Source organism: Callorhinchus milii, unplaced genomic scaffold (assembly GCF_018977255.1).
Source record: "Callorhinchus milii isolate IMCB2004 unplaced genomic scaffold, IMCB_Cmil_1.0 Scaffold1, whole genome shotgun sequence".
NCBI classification, from domain to species: Eukaryota; Metazoa; Chordata; class Chondrichthyes; order Chimaeriformes; family Callorhinchidae; genus Callorhinchus; species Callorhinchus milii.
Window position 1 is genome coordinate 713,855 of NW_024704742.1, and position 21,148 is coordinate 735,002.

At 44.4% G+C, this 21,148-nt stretch overlaps 1 protein-coding gene across 2 annotated transcripts in view; it reads left to right on the forward strand.

Annotated features, from left to right (window-relative positions):
* spata5 (spermatogenesis associated 5) overlaps window positions 1–21,148 on the forward strand; it is a 158,345-nt gene that overhangs the window by 42,437 nt on the left and 94,760 nt on the right. For both annotated transcript variants that reach the window (XM_007908282.2, XM_007908283.2), the window contains exon 14: window positions 4,222–4,348. In XM_007908282.2, the coding sequence (XP_007906473.2) occupies window positions 4,222–4,348 (127 nt within the window). The remainder of the gene's footprint in view (window positions 1–4,221; window positions 4,349–21,148) is intronic.

Genomic DNA, 21,148 nt, shown 5'->3' on the forward strand with positions numbered 1-21,148 from the left:
CGGGACTTTGAACATATGCTGACTCTCCAATGCAGTGCGCTGGGGTGTTGGAGATGTTGTCCTTCAGATGAAGTCGTTAAACCGAGGCTCTGTCGTGCCTGTTCAGGTGGGCATTAAAGATCCCATGGTCCTGTTCAAAAAGAGAAAGTCTTCCCCCTCCACCCCCACCAGGTATCCTAGTCACAATTGCTCATTAATTTTATGGCTGTTTTGGGACATTGCTGTGCACAAATTGGCTGCTATGTTTGCCGATAGCCTACACAGTCACTCCAGTTTACAATAAATCCTGTGAAGCGCTCTGAGATGTCCTCCCGATGTTAAAGGCGCAATATCAAATGCGAGGATTATTTATCATTTATAAATGGACTTGTAAAGCTGTCTTGAAACAATTGTGGGCATTGGAGTGTTCCTAGAACAAGACATGACTGCTTTCGAAAATTACAGTAAAGTGCAGTAATAGGGATGGTAACAGGGATTCAGGTCAGAGACCATCTCTATTGATTTTTGTTTCAAAGAAATTTCAACCTGGAACTGCTGAGGCAACCTGGTAAATAGAAACATTGGAAATTAGATTTTAGGGAGAAAAATACATTGATCTGAAAAAACACCTGCAAAAAATAGACTGTTTCATCAGCAGCTTAATACTTTGTCTTTCTAGAGGCTTTCATTATCTAACCAAAATTGGACACAGTTCAGTGATTGTGGACTTCAAGTGTGTTTTGTGAACCTAAGTTGTAGTCAGAGATTCCACCTGTCTTAAATGGCTGTTGTTTACGGTTTAGCTCAAATCTGGCAGAAAATACCTTCCCTTTCCTCTCTCTGAAAGGATTTATGAGGCAGTGCAGTGATGGACTGGACAGGATTTTGTGCACGTTTCCTGGAGTTTCCTTTGAAACTCATGCGTCTCATACCGCATACTTCTATAAAATTTATGCCACTGCTATAAATCCTTCCAAATTGGTTAGCCAGCTGCTGTCACTGAAGTATTTCTCACTCAGCCTCTCTCATCCCCTCCAACCCAACAAAAAGTGATGAGAAGCATGAAGGAAAGGTTTTTGTTAGGGCCAATGACTTTGACATATATCACTGGATGCTGTTTCCTCTTCTCCCACATGCAACCAATTTAGGAACGCACGACATTGAGTGATGGAGCCCTCCAAATATTCCGGGAGACGCAAGGTGTCAGCTTTACCTGATGTGGAGGATTCCGACACTTTATATCCTAAATTTTCGCAGCTAATTTTTCTGTTGTAGTTTGTGATTTGGGTTTCCTGTTCGGACCCTATTTAGAGGTTGTTTCGTGCAGTTATTATAGAACGGATGTGCTGGAGTGACAATGTGCATAGGGTATCCTTCAGATAGCATCTGTTGCACAGATTGGAAATCTGTCTTTTGCTGTTTTATAGAAGACGTTATTCACCAACACTGAGGGGACGCAGCTAGAGATCTCGCTCCCTCCCCTCTACAGTGTAGTGGAAAAAGCACTCTGCTTGCTTCATTATTGTATGGACTTTGACGAAAGAGCCTCTGACCTANTTTTTTTGATGAGCTGTTTTTTCTAACACAGGAGGACGGACACTCGTCGCCCTGCTCGTGATTATCCAAAAATCAAACTACTGAGAGTTCCACCTTCACATGGAAATTTCCCGGTGGGAATGCACTCGTATCCCGTATCTCCAGAGAAATGCACTCTGCTCACCTAAACCTGGAAAGTATTAGGTGCAGTTTCGCGAGAGCCAAGGCTTAGATACCCAGAGTGTGCCAGGTACTGCTGGAGTCTAACCAGCTAAACCTGTGCTTGCTTCATTATCGTATAGACTGGTTATGGTGATGATAAGCTTCCTTCTGTTTTGTACAGCTAGGACCCTACCGTTAAGAGTTTGACTTGTAAGGTTAAAGGAGCTGAATGGAAAGAAACCTAGTGATAGGTGGTCCTAGCTGAACAAGCACCAGGAAGTTTTCCAGAGTTCTCATTGGTTCTAATGTGCTCAATTATAGTTAGTTAAACACCAGCAGTACCCCAACACACACATTGCAATCCCTAAGCCTCAGCTCTTGCCTTCTAAATGTAAAGTCTCCAGGACTGGGTGGTGGACACGACTTGCTAGACAAAAAGAAACCCTAGAAGACGTGTGGAACTCTCAATAGTTTGGTTTAGAGACTAAACACGGGGCTGGGTTTTGGTGCACGTCACGACACCTGGCTAACCAAAATAAGTTTTGCATTTCAGTCTGACACCTTAATGAATGTTTGCTTGATGATAAAGCTCGAAAGACTGGATTTTACTGGCAAAAGACATCCAACCTCCACTTGTATTCAAAATTTGTTCTGGACCCTTCCTGTTCGATTTGGTAAGGACCCTCCCCTGTCTGCCTGCAACACAAGAGTGCTTCTGAAATGTTTCTGTCAGCAAGCTCCTTCCTTTCCTGTGAATCTTAACATTGAGTCACTCAACCACGATCTCTGAGGTGACTAACTAGAAATTGCAGCAAAACATTGTGAAACTGGCAGCTGTTGATCTCTCTTCTTTTGAGTAGGTCCAGAGATTAATCGGGCGTAAAAGTGTCGGGACGTCACATATTTCCTGTCTGGGAATCTTTGTTTGGTTGGAGGTTTTTTTTTGTCTCTTATTCTTCTGTTAAAAATAAAGGAAAAGACTCTCCAGACTTTTTCTTTGCATTTTAATTGAAAGCTGTTCTGACTGAGCGCAGCCCAACACGGTTTAAGTTTAATGTATGTATGTGGTATCTACCCTACAGAGAGTTGCCTGCGCTAAACTGCTTGTAATTTGTACATTAATGCGGAGAGCAACACCATCTGTGTTGCCTCCAGTGGGCTTCTAACATCTCCTTACGATTGAAAACTCAATAACAAAGTGCTCAGTGTAATTGGTAACCGCTATTTAGTGCTGTTCAATGATGAATTGCGCTCAGGGATTACTTAACATTCATCTCTCTCGGAAACGAATCCCATTATGTCGGGTGTAAGTGCTGGCAGATCAGCCAATTCAGCACCAACGTTGTCAGAAGGTTAATTTGGGATGTCAGTCACGAGTGTCGTGGTGCTACTGTGGTTTACAGTCTTTTATGCCGGGACATTTTCAGGGAATATTTCTTAGGATTTGGAGTCCCGTTGGAAAGTCAAGTCAGTGATTGACGTAGGTTGTCCATCAGTTAGCTACAAGTGGCACCTGAGAAGCAACAAAAGAAACAATTGAGGGTTACCGGGAAAGAGGTAGAAATGGGGATTAATAAAACAAAAAGGCAACTTTGGTTTTCAACAGGTAGCAGTGCCACAGATGTGATGGGCTGAATGGCCTCCTTCTGTACTGCAGTACTTGTGCTGAGTTAGCCAGGGCTAAACTTGGGTTTCTATAGGGTCTTTCATGAATGTCTTGGAGCCACTTCACAGAGACGAAAGGGAGCGCCAAGCAGGAGGGAGGATTGAAGGTTGTTGACCAACCGAAGGTGGCACTGCCAGTCAAAGAGAGAGGAGAGAGGGATTTGTGAAGGCAGAGAAAGAATAACTTGAAGTGGTTTTAGAGAGAGAGTTCCAAAGATCCAAAGACTTGCCCACCATTAGTGGGATGGAAAGAGTGAGGAAGGACCCCAACTCTTCTCTTGGCCAACATTGCTGCCCTACTTCACATCCCCCACCCCACCATCAGACAAGCTATTTATTAGCCACTTTGCCCCAGCTTTTAGAATTCTCTCCCAAAATCCCTCTTCCCTCCCTTCTCTGCTTTCAAAATCCATCTCAAAAGCCTAAATTTTTGACTATTATTTAAAGAGAAATGAGTATCTTCACTGTCCAGGGTAACAGTCTTCCAAATAAAATTGGTTGTCGGACATTGCTTTGTGTGGGTTGGCTACCACGTTCACCGATAGAATACGCACAATCACTACGCTCTACAGTAAATCTTGCAAAGCCCTTTGAGATTCTTCGACAATGCAATAAGGCGCTATATCAAATGCAAGGATTATTATGTTACCCATCCCTAGTTGCCCTGAAAAGGTGGTGATGGTTGGTGGGGGGAGTGGGGAGGGAGAGAGGCTGTAGTGAGGCTAAATTTGCTGTGGTGCTTTCACAATGGACCAGCTTCACATAGCCAATAGTGAGGACCACCAGGTTGTGTCTTGTGCAAGTTGTTGGTGTTGCGTTGTGAAGAAGGCTCCCCGTGGGTTTGAGGAAAACATTGTAATCCCATATTTTTGTGTTTAGTTCCGCTGGGGCTGGCAATGTGGCTGACCGGGTCCTTGCTCAGTTACTGACTGAAATGGATGGGATCGAACAGCTTCGCGAAGTGACCATCCTAGCAGCCACCAACAGGCCAGACATGATAGACAAGGTAAGGCCTTGATTGGTTTGGATGTTTTCTGCACTGAGCGTGTTTATGCTCTGACTGTTTAGCGCTGCGAGGCCCTACCCCACGTGAAGGGTGCTGGATAAATGTCAGCTGTTGCTTTTGTGGTTGACATTCTTGGTAAATTGGCATATCGTGATCTGTTTGTCACGTGGACTGAGTACAGGACAGTGCAGTGCACCAGAAAAATCTCCTTGATTTGCTTGGTGTTTGTTGTCCGCGTGTGGCTAACAAAGCATGAACACACAGACATACACCATCGAGATTTGTCAGCAGTTTTTCTTGAACGCTCAGATGGTTTCTGCACATATTCTGTAATATCCTTCAGTTCGGTTCCTTTATCTTCCGAGGCATCCTGCCATAGAGGAGCAATGCATTAGTCTCCTTTATAATACTTTCTGCTGACAATGTGACCTCTGCTAACAAGGCACAATTTCATGACTGCTTCACTAATTGAGACTCCAAAACACTCCCTCTCCTTTATCATGCTTCCAGTATAGCTGCTAATGAGAGGGTAATAAAGAGAGCATCTGCGGCACCTAGGGCTGAGCTGTCCTTGAAGCAGTATGTTGGTATGTAGGTGCCCAGTTGAACCAGTGCTGTTATCTGGAATGACACGTGTGGCTCATTCGTGCTGCGCTGAAGGAACTTTGCAATAAATTCCACCTTGGAGAGGGCGAAGAGGGCAGAAACCATTGCAATGATGATATTTCCAATTCGTCCATCTCTGGGTTAATGAAGATGAGTATCCCAGAACTATAACTGCCCGATTACCTCTTGCTCGGTGCCAACAAACACTCTTGTGGCTGGATAGTGAAGTCTGCTCTTGGCTTATCCCGCACTTGTGCTCAGCTGATATCACTCTTGCCTTTGTGTCAAAGGCTAGCGAGTTTAAGCTCCAGGCCAGTCCTTTGAAATTGTATTTTAGGCTGATGCTCTAATCCAGCGTTGGGGGAGCCCTGCTTTGTCGGAGGGGCCATCCCTTGGATGAGCCGTTAAACCGAGATCACGTTCTGTGCTTTCCCCTGTTATAATGCCAATGGTGCAACAAGCTCACAGAAGAGAAGCTAAATTATTGCTGCGTCAAAAAGCATTGTTAACTTCTAAAGCAGCATCAAATGCCCTTAAGGGAAGCCTAAATTTTGTGCCGAACTGCAGACCCTCTTCACTACTCAGTCCCACGGTCCCTTTGCCTCGCTTCCTCCCTCGCCTCCTTCAAGGCCGGTCTCAAAACCCATCTCTTTGACCGTGCCTTTGGTCTCCCTCCCACCTCTCTGCCTTCCCTCACCCCTACCCCACCCCTCCCCAACCTCGGGCCCCGACACCTGACTGTTCAGCGCTTTGGGACGTCCTCCTGATGTGAAAGGTGCTCTATAAATGTAATTTTGTTGTTGTTGTGTTGTCGTGTAGCAGATATGGTGAAAACACTTGGCTCTTGGCCTCAGCCAGGCAATAATGCCAAGAAGTAAGAACTGCAAAGGCCAATGTTTTAAGCCTTCCTTAAGTCGTTTGGATTGCTTTGTTTTGTGTGTGTGTTAGTGAAGGATAAGCAAACGATGGGTTTGAAAAGCACTTGAACAGGAAAGCGACAGTGGAAATGGTACCACACGCCAGAAAAAAAGCACCTCACAATGCAAACTGCATCTCCTGAGGGAATGTGAGCGGGTGTGGGGTGGCAGAGAGAACAAAGGTTTTAAATATATATAGGACAACCCTTTTATAACACAGTGGTTTGGGTATGTAAACATAGACTCAAAGCTAGAAGGAGGCACGCTGCAAAGCAGTTTGTCAGGTAATTTCTGACCCCACTTCCTGTGTTACATGAAGGAAATGCTTCTGATGTCACTTTGTTTGCAAAGTAAAGTTAGTGGGTACTTCCCCAGGCCACAGGACACCTGTGTGTCTTAATATAATATAATATAATATAATCCTTGCATTTGATATAGCGCCTTATCACGTCATTGAGATGTCTCAAAGCGCTTCACAAAATCTAATATAAAGTGAATTGACTGAATATTTTGTGGGTGAAACGCGGCAGCCAATTGCGCACAGCAGCGTCCTCACAAACAGTCGTGGATTGAGTGACCAAATTATTATTATTATTATTTTAAAAAAAGGAGGCCATTAAGCCCATTGTATCTGCAATAGTGATGGCTCTCTCACTGGAACCATTACGTGAATCCTATTTCCCTTCCCACCGTGTGGAGATGTGGTGGAAAGATAGAAAAAAATATCAAAGTTGTCAAAGAAGCAAATGCATCAACAGATGCAGATCAGTTCAATTTCAGACTTGGATGTTGTGTTGAGATTCAGTCTTCTTTCCAAAGGGCCTTAGAAAGCTGTAGAAGCTAAGACCCCTGTGATGATCTGCAGTGTGACTGCAATCTGACTCCACACGTTGTGACAAAATGCTTTTTAAAGCAAAACATGTTTGCTGGGTTTAAAATGGGGCAATGCAGCCCTGAGACACAGCGCCTGAAATCTGATGAGTCTACAGTAGAGGGCATCCCAATTAAACACAGGCTACATCCAACACGAAGGCTTGCCAAAGGCTGGATCCATCCATCCACTGCTGCCAGAACACAGCTTCCTGGAGTTGCTCTTAAAATCAGATTTAGTAGACGGATGTTCAATCCTGTGTGCACTTGAACAGTATTTGCAGTGAATTTGAGGAGTCGGGCATCAAGAACGTATTGGAGAGTAAGGGTCCTACAGGAGTTTGTGTTCCTATCTGCCAACGCTGCAAGTGCAATTACCCAGTCTTTTTTTTGAAAATAGTCTTTTTTTTTCGTGTCCAATTTTCTCCCACTGCTCCTGAAGGCACTGGCTCCTGCTGAGATATTTGTTCCACAGGCGCCAGCCACCCTCCGGGTTCCACATCCGCGTGGCCATTCTTCACGCCTGAGCCCAGACTGGGAGAGTGTCGACAGGCTATTCGACAGCAGAGAGCATCGTAGCCCAGCCTGAGCCTTGTATCCACACGCACACACGCACATACATACACACACACACGTGTAGTTTGCATTGCGGAGAGGTGGTTGCGGGTGGGGTAGGGTGGGAGGGTTTGCTTGACAGAACGCTCCTGTTTATGAGCACCAGAATATTTTTTAAAGTCCTCCTTGTGTTTTAAGTATCTCTCGGTGGTATTTTGTCTGTGCTGGGATTAAAAGCAGTGCATTTTTCTGGATACGCGCACACACGTATACCTGCAGATCCATGTTTATTGAGCATGTCTGCACGTGGGCACATTTACAGATTGGTTCTTATAAAACGAAATAGAGCAGTAAATCTTCGCTAGCTTTTAGCCTCGAGCTTCAGTGCAATCAAATGGCGGGGACAGTTTGAGACTTTTTTGGCAACTCTTTCAGTTCTGTTCTCTAAATAAGCAAAGCATGTCAGGCCGTGCCCTTTTTATTTGGGAAATGTGCCATCAGCCTGGAGAGATAAAAATCTAGTATTTTTTATTTAATTTTACCCTGCATAATTAATTGTTATGCAGGGCTTCACAATAGCTACATTCATAAAGGAACAAAATCTGACCTTGTTCAAGGTCATTTCAGTATTTTTTTGATGCAAATGAATGATCCCTTATTGCTAAATGTTTTCTTTTTTAGATGTTCTCTTTCCCTTGCCAATTTTCATTCTCTCCCTCCTCTCCTGGATGCGATTGACTCCTTTCTTCCCTTCCATTAGGGGGTATGTGGGTTCACGGATGTCGGTTGCCCTGCAGCAATTAACTCAAGAGCTTGTTCTCAATGAGTGCCCCTTAAAAGTTTCAGCAGAGTATTCGATCCTGGGGGAGAGAGGGTAGCAACTGAGACTGATTCAGTCTTCCTCCTCCTCCCATTGTCCTTATCAGTGGTGGCCAACCTCTTTGGACATCTTATACATATTATTTGGTTGGTCAGTCTTTTTGGTTGGCTGACAAAATAATCATAGAAATAACAAGATAGCTTACATTTACGCCGTAAATCAAGAAGTATTCAATCAAGAAACGTTCACTTTACCGGCCAAAGAAATAGGTTGGCCTCCAACACTCTTTGTACAATTGTACACTCACAATCACAGTTTCAGTACTGGGTCATTGGCTAGTGATCCAGAATCAGATTTGCGGAGAAATGTTGCCTCTCTAAATTGGACCACTGAGGTTAATCTCCCTCGTTCACCCCCCCACCCACGTCCCACCACCCTCGTGTCCCCCCCTGTACCCCACCATCACCTCGCAGTGCTGGCCCGACAACCTGAGCACAGACTGGGGTTTGCCTTGGTCTGTATAGGACTGTACTTCTGGATAAGCTTGCTGAGCCACCGGAGGAAGCTTTATATAATTTCTAATGGGTTGTGCAGATGGAAGTAGTTTTATATCAAGCTGACCTACATGTCGGGTGAAAAGAAGCTTGAAAAGAAACCATTGCTTTACCTGATTTTTCGTTAAAAAAATAATATATAGACCAGATTCCTGGAAATGATCTTAATTTATTTAAATATTTATATTTACGCATTAAACATATATTACAAGACCCTTGGGAATAATCAAATTTGTTAAAAAATATATACAGTATTTGTAGGTTATACATATATAAAGAACTAATGTCTGGGAATAATCTAATTCATGCTATTCGCTGATAACGTAAACTGCAAGAGGGGAGTTTAAGGGGAGTTTATCGTTGCTTTCTATAAAATACAGTACAAAATTACACTTGTATAGCACCTTTCACATCGCGAAGACCTGCCGAGGCGCTGAACCCCAAGTTGAGATGTGAGCGTTGCAATCACTCTTCTGGTCTTTATTTCATCACATATGCCGTGAGGTTTGTCAGAAGTGAATATTTTCTGTTCTTGCCCACGTGGCTTTTGCTAGCAGGAGTTAATAAGCAGCCTGCTCCTTGTCTTTGCTATACTATATGGTAGCACTGGAGGGCTTATAATCATTGCATAATCACTGCAAGCTTCTGAAGTGGGAGGAATAGAGTAGGTGGTTACAAGGAAAGGACACAATCTCCCCTCTCTCTCTCTCTCTCTCATGTATTACGGGGAATCAAAAGTCCTTACTCGAGTCATGGGTCTAAATGAGATGCTCCAACTGCATGCCATGTAGACGTTTACACATATCAACGTTCACGAAGGCGATGAAAGACATCTCCTGTAATAGCTGCACACTCTCTACTAATGTTGTGTAAGAAAACCATAATTAATAATTAAAAACTCAGAGTAAGGGCTTCTGATTCACCCTGTGTGTGTGTGTGTATATCTATATATAGTATATATATATGAAAATAGTCAGCATTTATTACAATAGGCATGCTCACTATACACTCTAAATCAATTCATTCGCCCACAAAACACTTTAAAAGCCAGTTGACAATAAATCCTGTGAGGAGCTTTGGGACGTCTTCCTGACGTGAAAAGCACTATCCCAAATGCAAGGATTATTAATTCACGTGTGTGTTGCTCTCATGGAGGAGAGGGGGTAAAAGTAGATTGGGGACGTGAAAGGGTTAAGCAGGAAATCTAAGGAAACGTGGAGATGGTAGAAGTCAAATGGTTTTAGCACATTTATACAGGAAACTTGAATTGCACTTTTACTCCGAATGTTAAAACAACACATGCCAGACCTGTCTAGAGAAGCATTTGGCAGATGATGTGATTTACGGTGAACTTTCATCAGCATTGCAGACAATTGGGCTCTGCATGCTAAGAACGGATATGCATTAAAGCCCCTTTGTAATACTCTCTGATATATCACGACCTCTGATATAACTCACATTTGTTATGGCTCTCTCACTAATAGAGAACCCATATAAAATGCATTTTATAACTTTTTNCCCCTTCCTCTCCACTCCCCCTTGCTTTATAACTGGCCTTATAACTGACTGCCCAAAAAATGTGTGGCTTGGCAGATGGATTACTTTCCTCGGATGGAAGGTAGAGGTGATTTATTGGAGCCCGTTTTTTATGACTTCAGTCACCAGTGGAGTTTCATGGCTGTGTTAGCTTTCGGGCTTAATGTTACGATTAAAACTTGAAAGCCATTGATTCTGACGTTTGCGTTACGGAGATAGTAGATGAACAAAGGAGACAATAAGCTCCTGTCCCATCTAACTGGTCTCTGAGAGTCTGCAGATACCAGAAACTATAAGAAATAACTCAATGCTGCTTGCTATATTACATTGAAGTGGGCACCCAATCGTAAAGCCCATCTAAATTGATAGTTGGGGTGAAATACCTGAGTCACACAGGGAACTGCACCTTGGGGTTTGAAATGCAGTGATTTCAAGTGGGATTTCTTAGACACTTTCTCACGACCCTTAAGTCGCAGTTGGGGATTGCTTTCAGTATTTGGTAGTATGTCGCACAGACACATTCTAAAAATAGTTCCTGATGTAGTAACTTGACGTACTTCCACTTAATGCAAGATTTTTTTTGGTCAATTGGGATTCTGACAATTGCAGAAATCCATCACCTTGTTTAAGAATATTCCAATCAGACTGGGAGTTCCACATATTGCATGCCACCTACATATGGAAATCTCCCTGTGACCTGGAGTGGAATGCGCACTCTTTCGCCTGAGACACCTACGTGCTTACTTAATTCCAGAGAGTTTTAGGCACAAGTTAGCGAGAGCAAGGCTTAGGGACCTCACGGTGCACATCGGGGTAACTGCTGGAGTCTAACCACCTAAAACTGCATAGCTTGCCATTGATAGCGGGGTCTGGCAAGCTTCCTGCTGCTTGTCAAGCTGGGACCGCCCTACCCGTTAGGGCNTTTTTGCAGAATTAACAGGCACTGAGTGGGAAGAATACTTGCCTCCATTGACTGATCAACCCTACCAAGTCCTGCCAATGAGCCAGGCTGGCTGGACTGTCATCCGCAGTGCCCTGGAATACTGTGGACCCGCCTGTGTCAAACACCTGGCTGACCTTAAAAGTATTGGTTTATAACATCTTCCGCCACTCATGTACTTGAACATGCACTCGTACTGTGATGACGTGTGTGACCAAAACTGCTCCCTTTGCTCGGCTGTGCTGCGGCACAATTTTCACAAGAGGTTTTTGCTAGTGATGGATGATATGGATGGAGGTACCTTGATGTTGAAAGTGCCTTCCTTTGACTGGGAGTGTTCAATAGGTTGGTTACCGGTGTGCACTGGAAAATCAACATCCGAGCCAGGGATGATGTGCTAGTGGAGTTCTTGTGTGAGCCCAGCAGCACTTCATCCCATCTTTCTATAGCTCACTAAGCTTTTTCTAGCCACAACATATGAGGGATAGAGTCTGTAACTGTATGACAGGAGGTGAAAGTCACGAGACTGGAACTGTTTTCACTAGAACCCAAAAATAGAGGAGTTCAAAAATGACTAAATGTTTTATGAAAAGTTAACCAGGGACGAACTATTTCAAACTGTTCGCAGTCGGTAACTATAATAATAATAATACTTGCATTTGATAAAGCGCCTTATCACGTCTTCGATATTGTCTCAACGCGCTTCACAGAATAAATTGGAAAGCGTAGTGACTGTGTGTTTTGTGGGCAAAACGCAGTAGCCAATTGCGCACAGCAGTGTCCCACAAACTGCTGTGGATTGAGTGACCACATTATTATTATTATTATTATTTCTAGTGCTGTTTAACAGTCCTTCAGGGCATAAGTTTAAAATTAACAAAACAAAAGGGGAAAAAAGAGCTTAGGAGAATTTTTTTTATGTACACACACAGAAGATTATTAAGATATGGATATTTTACACAAACCGGTGGTTCAAGCAGAATCCATAATGGCTTTCAAAAGAATATTGGGACGTTCGTTGGAAAAGAAAAAGTATAATGGGGAAAGGGTAAGGGAATGGGACCTGGGAGTGAGCACACTGATGCTGTATGGATTCACTGGGATGGCTCCCTTTCAAAGTCAGCTCAGTCACAGTGGCCAAATAACTTCCTTTGGCGCTGAAAAGTTTTTAGTTTTTTTCCCCCCCCACCCCCGACGGCTCAGGTGTGAACAATACAGGAATTTCGCGCCCTGGGAGGGTCGCTGAAATCCTAAGTGACAACACGGGGTCTGTCTGCTCCTGCGTGCTCTGCAAGTAGCCAGTAACTCCACACAACAACAACAACAACTCGCATTTATATAGCGGGCAGCGTCTAAGGAGCGCTCAGTGTGTGCTTGGAGCACCGGTGTGCTTACAAACATTAGGGTTCCAAAACAAGCTGATGGCACCCTCCCTGTATCCAGCAGTCCCTGTCTCCTTCCTTCCCCCCCCCCCCCCCCCCGTCAGCCACAGGACGGCATAGTTTGGCTCTCGCCACGCGTGAAGAGGTCTCTGCAGAGATGGCTCAGATAAGAGCAACGTTTCAGGATCCTGGCTGATTTAGATGGATGGGCAGCCTTGATGACACCAGTGTTGTTCTTCCCAGACATGGTTGTGGAGACGTGATGACGGGAGAGAGGGGGGTGAGAGGGAAGGAGTGGTGGGGGGTGGGGGGAGGGTCGGTCACTGGACCGCAAAGGAAAACAAACAGTAGGGAGCTACCTGCTTGAACACAATTGGCTTTTCCCCTTTGCGAGAAGTCTCTTGTCCAGTAGCGATGAAGTGGTGTCTGCTTTAAGTGGTGGTTTGGTTCCCATCACCAACAACAGAGAACCATAATGATAAGAGAGGAGACAATCTTCAATCTAAATGAGATGCTCGGACCTTATTTCTCCCTGGTTTTCGCGCAGTAGATAAGGGATGTTTATTTATTTAAGTATTTATTGAAAACTGTGGCTATTTTAATTGCCCTTGTAAGTGCTGTTCGCGTTGATCTTATTTCTGTATCAACACATGAGCAGTCTCTTAAAATAAGCCCCGCTTGCTGCAGCAACCCTCAGATGTTTCACTGAAAAGATTTGTTAAGAATTTCTAAATGTAAATCTTTGTGGTTCATGTACACCCAAAACATGCCCAGCAACTTCTAAATTCCAAGACTGGCTTTTATTTAATTCCTCATTCTCCTCCTCCTCCTCCTCCTCCAGCCCAGCCCCTATCTTGCCCGCTCAAACACAGACACGCACTTAATTTGGCCATTGCATAAATCACTGAATGAACGTTCTTTGTTTTTACTTCTATCTGTTCGCTCCTAAATCTGCCCCTGGAATGAAAGGGGGAAATTTTGAAGCTGGAAGGTGCAAATATATAGGATTCAAAAATGAATTGGTCCCAACTACCCGATCAAACTGCTGTGTGTTGTTGCTTTCTCTCGCTCACTCTCTCTCGCTCTCTCCCTCTCCCACCGTTTCTCTTTTTATTTGTCTCCCCAACACTATTTTTTTCTCTTTCTCCCTTTTGGCTCTTGTCACCCTCTCAGTCTCTCTGTCTCTCGTTCGCTCTCTATCCCGTGCTCTCTTCTCCCCCCAACATTGTGCATACTCTCTCCTCCCTTTTTCTCCCAATTATGTTACTGGCCTCCATCGCACTTTCTTGCTTTCCTCGATCAAATGTGGAAAATGGATATTGCACTCCAGGGTCCAAGACCTCGTAGGTAGGTGATTAAGGGGGTGACAAGGTGGCTGAAAGGTCATGATGAGGTGGGGGCGATAGAGTGGGTGAAAGGTGGTGACGGGATGGATGAAGGGTGTGGCGGGGCTGAGTGAAGGAGTGAAGGGAGTGGGTTGAAGGTTGGTTGGGGCTTAATCCATTTATGCTAAGGGCGGAGGTTTGAAGGTTGGTCTCCCATTCCCACTGAACGTGCTCTCTGCACGACAAGTCACGTTTCTGGCAGCGGTAATGTCTGCGTGGGTTGAGTGGAACAACAGCATCTGTGTGCATCTAACCAAATAAATTACTGTTTGTTTTTCTTCAAGCGCAGACGGTTTCTAGTCACACCCCAAAACACCAGGGTTTGCTTTTGCTTTTGGCTTCTATGTGTTTTCGTGTGGGGGGTGGTGGGGGAATTGAGTTTTTTTCTTTGCTGCTAAATTCGAAATAACGCTTCGTGATAAAGCCTTAATATTGAGTGAACGTGGGAGAAATAGCTCATGCTCTCCATGAAGAGAAGGACTTCCGCTTCCTTCCTTACCTGGCTTTAAATAACACGCCAGTCTGGCTGCACATTGTCTGTAATTTGCGGTCCAAAGTCCTGCACCACAGGTCAAGTCGTGCACGGGTTCAAAACAACACAACTTCCGCCTGTTCATCGCCTTTCATGTCGGGAGGACGTCTCAGAGAGCTTGACAGCGTTGGATAGGCACCCGAGCTGGGGGTGGGAGCCGAGGGGGAATGGGAGATCCTGGAGTACTGCACGCTATCAACCTCAGCAATGCTGCCGCGGGGAGGCACAGAGTGCTCAGAGGAGACTATTTTCCCAGAGAGTTTGAGGAATAAAAGTGTCAAGTCTGGGCTCATTGTGTCCCAAGTGCTGTATTTACTCCCAAGGCCAGAATGATTTACAGCCTTGACTGGATTCAAGGCTATCATTCGGAAAGTGATCGTAACTAGCCTCAACTGAGCTTCCTGGGGATGGCAGGAGGGAGAACTGCTGTGCTCATTCATGAATTGAGGGCATTCGTAGCAATGCTCCGAGCTCTCAACACACCGCTGTGGTCCAATCTCCTGTTTTACTTTTTCGGCCTCTATCTGTGGCAGGGCATCAATGTACAATGCTGTTTTGTATCCAAATCGCCACTGGATTGCTGCTGTGTTATGAATGAGACAGTATCTCCTTGTTTGACCAGCATAACCTCTCTTGTTTTTTTTCGTTTCGAGCTGTTTGAAATCAAACACAGATGTCCACAACAACTCTTTTATCTTGCACCTTTCAATAAAAAAAATCCACATTGATTCAAGTGCCATGTGATCTTCCAAATTGCTTGACGGAGATCCTGAATGTAATCTTTTTGGATCGCTTGTGTTTTGTGTTATTAGGCGTATTTTAACTTGACTCTGACACCCAAACACAAGGTTGGTGTTGTCTGACGGTCATGGTAACGACTGCTAAGGAACAAAGCAAACTGATCGTAGCAGTCCTGTTAGTAATTCTTATGGATAATGGGACATTACCAGTTACTGCAATGCCTTAAATACATATTGAGGCAATGTGCACTACGAAGGAGATTTGGGTAATTTATCTTAGTTCGTAATCTGAAAGAGCTATCCAATCAGCCAGTTTCTCAGGTCAGTTTTGGCGAGTGAATGATACAAACAGTGACTAGTTCGGACAAGAGTAGGCCATGAGTCTGGTTGGACTACCCATCCAGCAGATGGAGAAGCTAAGAGTAACTGGAAGAACATCTGCTTCATGTTTACCTGCCATTTATGGAATGCAGTGCCATCTAGTGTACTGACTGTGGAGTTGTTTGAAGGGCTGGAAAAATAGCTCGCTTTCAGTGGGGGGCTTGGGGGTTGGCTTGGTGTTGAGCATAGAGGGAGATGCAATTGAACGCAGGTCTATTCTCATTCCTACCTGGACATTTTAAACTCAAGAGGAGGTCATTTGGCCCCCATTGTGTCAGTGCCAGCTGCTTCCTCTGGCTTTTTAAGTTGCCTTTTGTTCCAGTCAGCTGGGTGTCTGACACGCATGGAACCCATCACCATGCTTTAAAGAGCATCCGCCTCAGACGGAGAATTCCATGCTTGCTACCTCCACATGGACATTCCCATTTCTGGACTCTCTCTCCTCCCCCCCGGAGGGAAACACCCTCTTATTCCGGAGAGTATTAATAGTAATAATCCTTGCATTTGATTTAGCGCCTTATCATGTCCTCGAGACGTGTGAATTGACTGTATTTTTTCTGAGCGAAATTGGGCGCATTGTTGGCAAGAGCCAAGGCTTGGGCTACCCCGAGTGTGTGTTTGTGGTACCCGCTGGAGTGTCACTGGCTAAAGCAGCACAGTTTGCCATTGAAACTTGCCTTTTTAATCATCCCACATTTGACACTTCCTCTCAGCCTCTCGATACTTTTCCTGCTCAGGTGCTTATCCGGTTCACTTTTGAGTGAGTCTATTGATCAGGCCTCACCAACCAACAAACTCCCCACCCTCCAGCGTGGTGGGGTAGCGTGGTCTCAGGAACCGCGAAAGAGAGAGTCCATCAAAGTGCCTTTTCAGGGAAAGAGAGAGATGGACAATAAACATTGGCCTCCTACTGTACTGTTAATTTCTATGCGTCTAGATACCTTACAGCAAAGCTACCCTCAGGCTAAGTAATGAGAAGAGCAGAACAGGCTTTGATTATATTTTGATGTTGAAACATTACAAGGCTTTCTTTATTTCTCCCCCTCCACCCCCCACCCCACTCCACCCTCCTCCCTCCCCACCCCCCCAACCACCTCTCCAAATCCACCGCATCTGACATCTGACTTGCTTGTTCCTGGTGTACCCTGGAGCAGTCAGTGTTATCTTTTAACTTCTTTGGCAGGCGCTTCTGCCAGAGGCACAGAGTCTGCTTAAATTGAGTGGAGAACCGAACTCGAGAGCTTGTTACCGTCTTAAGCCCCGGAACGGAAAATACCAGCAGCCTGCCTGCCGCTTGTTCCCCAGTCGCTGCAGCAGCTTGTTTTCGTTCGGTGGGCGGTGGCTCGTGAGTTTGTGTGCGTGGAGGAAAATCTGAAGTGTTTGACGTCCGTCGCAGTGTGTCCCCGGTAGAAATGAGAAGTGCTAGAAATCGAAAGGTTCCACTCCTCCTCGTGAGTCATCTCGCCTGGAAGGATTTGGCTTCGAAACTAGTGTTTTGGAGTCGAGTGGAAACATTTCAGAGCCAGCGTGCATTGGAGTGTGTCATGCTAATGAGAGTCCAGAAGCCGTCAGCAATTGCACAAACCACTTTTAGGCAAAACTGGTCTTCAAAATGCAGGTTTGAAATGATCGCCTTTTTTAATATATATATATATATTAAAAAAATCAGTCACGTTGCTTTAGAAAATAATTTTCGAGCGATTTGTGGCATTGTTGGCTTTTCCTTGACCAGTTCATTGGTATTTTGTCTGGTCATTGAACTCACCCTTTCAGTGTTTCGCAGAAAATGCACTTTTACTTCTTATAGATCGTGTGTTTAAAGGACGGACGACGGATGAAGGGGTGTCACCGATGCAATTAATATCTTTGTTAGAGTCTCAGAGGGATCGTCATAATTAAATACCAACATTCCTAGCAATTGTGATCAGATTTCAAGATCATTTTGTGGGATTACTGGATTTAAACTAAGTAAGACCTTTTCATGGCAAAATAAAGTCCGAATGCAAAGGCTCTTGGGCTGCGGTGTAGAGGACGGGGCTTAACCCTTTCACCGGCAAACACCTGTATTTAGGTTCATCAATCTTGGTTTAATTGGGTAAATATTTGCAGGAAAGGAAGAGAGGAAATTGGCTGGAAGCGAAAGGAACCCAGCGGGTAATATCTCTGAAGTGGAAGGAATAAAGTTTAGTGTCAGGGCACATCCTGAGTGTAGCGGGTCGGAAATTATATCAATGGCAGCCTGGTGTGCCCAGAGCTCGGCCATTTTTGTAGGGCGGTGTACTTAATGTGCAGTAAGTGATGTCAGCACTTTGTTATAATGTGGGGCCTGTGACATTGGACCCTGTGATTTCCATCCTGCAAGACGATCACAATACACATAATGACCATTCAGCCCGTCTAGCTGGCGCTGGTATTTTGATCACACTAGCCATCAAATCTAATACCACTCTCCTGCTCACTCTCCTTAGCTTTTAATATTCTTCATTTCTCAAGCCTCTGTCTAATTCCCTTTTGCAAAAGTTCATGGACTCTGTCTCGACAATGGTTTACGCTGAAGAATGCCACTACTTTGTGCGAGGCCTTCAAGATCCTTGCACTCATCTACAAATCCCTTCAGCCCCCGGCACCTCCCTATCTCTCCGACCTGCTTACCCCCTCCCCCCCCAACCAACCCTCTGCTTGGCTGGCTTTCGGCCTTCTGCTTGTCCCTCGTCCCCTCTGCTCCACCATCGGCGGCCGTGCTTTCAGCCACTAGACCTCGAAATTTTGGAAATCTCTGCCCCCAATCCCTCCACCTTGACCATCCTTGCCCCATTTTCAGATCACACCTGAAGACCTTCCTCTTTGTCGGTGCTTAGTCACCCCCCCCCCCCCCCACCCCACCCTGTTCAGTATCAGGTTCCGTCACTGTTAAGCGCCCTGATTCCCTAACTGGTGTGAATGGTGCTCTGTAAGTACAAGTTGTATGAATAATTAAGGTCTTGAAATGACAAACTTTCATTACGCTTTTCAGCTGCTAACATCTTAATGTACCAATTTCAGGCTTTTATTTGTGAAATTGTTTTGTTGCCTATAATACATTAACAATATTGACAATAAAATGCAAGATCTCCAGGTAAATCCTTAACTGAAGTCGAATCATTCTTAATGTTTCTGTCAAAATTGTGTCCGCAAAGGGTGTTTCACATGTTAAATATAAATACCCTTTGGGCAAGACATTCCTCTTGTTGCTAAGCCTAGCAGATCTGGTGGTGTAAGCTATAATGGAGGAAATTCCTATTATGAATACACGTCGTCAAAGTCAAGTACGCTTAAAGCAAGAGATATTCCACCCACAAGGTGCGATTCCGAATCCATTGACGAGGGAACCATGACAGCATTTGTACTTAATGATAATCCTTGCATTTGATATAAGGCCTCATCACATCGTTGAGACGTCTCAAAACGCTTCACAGAATATACTGTAAAATAAATTGACTGTATATTTTGTGGGCGAAATGCAGCAGCCAATTGTGCACTTTAGTGTTCCACAAACAGTCCTGGATTGAGTGACCAAATTTTTTTTTGAAAGGATTATTATCCCCGGAAAAGCGATCCGCCAATCGACTAACAGCCGGGTTCCTATTTACTGCTAAGTAAACAGAGGCTTGTGCAGTAAGGAAACTTGTCTAAGGTTTCGCCCTACCCCGGGGTCCTATCATTTGCGAGGCAAGTGCTCTAAAGGACTCTACTTGGGTTTCAATGTATTTGTTCCCATTTAAGTTAATGAACAATCATATTCTCTTTACTTTTTCAAATATGGAAATTGACGGTTTGCCTCCAACCTTGATCAAAGTATCCCCCCACACAAGGTTGTACAACAGGGGTTGGGAATGCACCGAATGCATCGGCCAAGTGTTCAATTACAGTCACTGTCGAGTCTGATCATTAGAGATTTTTCTTCAGATGGAGAAGGAATGTGTGGCCATCAAAGTGTCAGTGGATGTCCTACTTTCAGAAGACTTTCTTGAATAAGAATAGAACTCAATGCGAGTTACAATACACCGGAAGATGTAAGACTAATGCCATAGTTATTTTATATTTTGATCTCCCAGCTGAAGTTTTTGGTTGTTTCCAGTTCCTGGAAGGAAGGAAAGGGAAGAAAGGACAGGGAATGAATGAAGTAAAGGAAAGGAAGGAAGCCAAATGGTAGAACGGAGTGGATAAAAGTTTGTGTTTGGGAAGCGTTCACTTCGTGGCTTGTTTGTAGGACATTGCTGTGTGTAAAATTGGCAGCAGCGATCACCTATAAATCCAGTCACTGCACTACAGCGCTTTGAGGTGTCTCAATGTCATAATCGCTTAATCAAATACAAGGTTTGTTATTGTCGCTCAGGAGGAGGCCATTCAGCCTAGTGTGTGCCGGTGCTCCCCAGTGGACCCATCTGCTCTAAAATATATATACATATATTATATATATATAAAACTGTTCTGGAGCTGGCGATTTGTCCCTGTTCAGTTAGTAACTGGGAAACAATAAAGAGAAATTTTAAGTTTAATAGGAAAAGGACAGAACATTGCAGCCTTCCAACAAACAGAAGAATGTCATCTGAATAAAGACGTGATTCATGAGATTTTTCTCCTCGTGGGATTTCATAGAGGTCACGATCTTGCCTGATTGCTGCAGCTAATAGCTCTAATGCTGTAATAAATAACCGGGCAAAGTGGTAGTGGACAGTCTCACAGAGTACCTCTTTGTGAAATGAAAGATGTGAAATATTCAGCCATTATTGCAAACTTGCTCTTTAGGTGAAGAATATAATGTTTTAATCCATTTAGTAAAAATTTGGATCAAACCCAAATTTTTGCAGCAAGTATTAGGACAAATAATCCGAAATTTGCGCAGTAAAAAAGCCTTCTTGGCATCCAGGAAAACAGAACGAGTTGCAAGACCTATTGATTTAGCTTCAGGAATGAAATTCAGTAATCTTGTGTTTTTCAGACAGAAAACCCACTTAGTCTGAAATGGATAATCGCTGCTGCTGTTGCTGGTATCATTGACCATTTAGAGCAGGTTTTTTTTAATGTATATGCGTGAGCGTACACATTTGTATGTGCGTGTTTGTGTACGTATGTACGTATGTACTTGCCTTTGTGGGGCTCCCTCTATTTCCCCTCATTCTTTGTCTTATTCTGTCTTGAGATCCCACCTTAAACACCTATCTCTTCTGCTGCTTAGGGTCACCTCTCTCTTCAACCCTCCACAGCCACTCCTCCCCTGCACTGTCTGATCCCGTCATTGTCAAGCACTCCGAGACTTTATCCTGCATACAAAAACGTGCAGTTATATAGCACCCCTCGTGCAGGGTAGCGTCCCAGAGCGCTTGACAGTGGCGGAGCACAATGCCGAGGAAGGGGTTGGTGACCGTAGGCACGGTCGAAGAGGAAGGTTTCAGGTGGGAATGAGTGACTGAATTCACTAGAGATTTGCCTCTCCAATGTCCAGCTCGTAGAATCTGACTCTCACCCTTTGAAGGATTTCAGATCTGTTTTAGGGGTTTCTTGGAAAATCTGCCACGGAAGGGCTAAACAAAGGGTGGTTT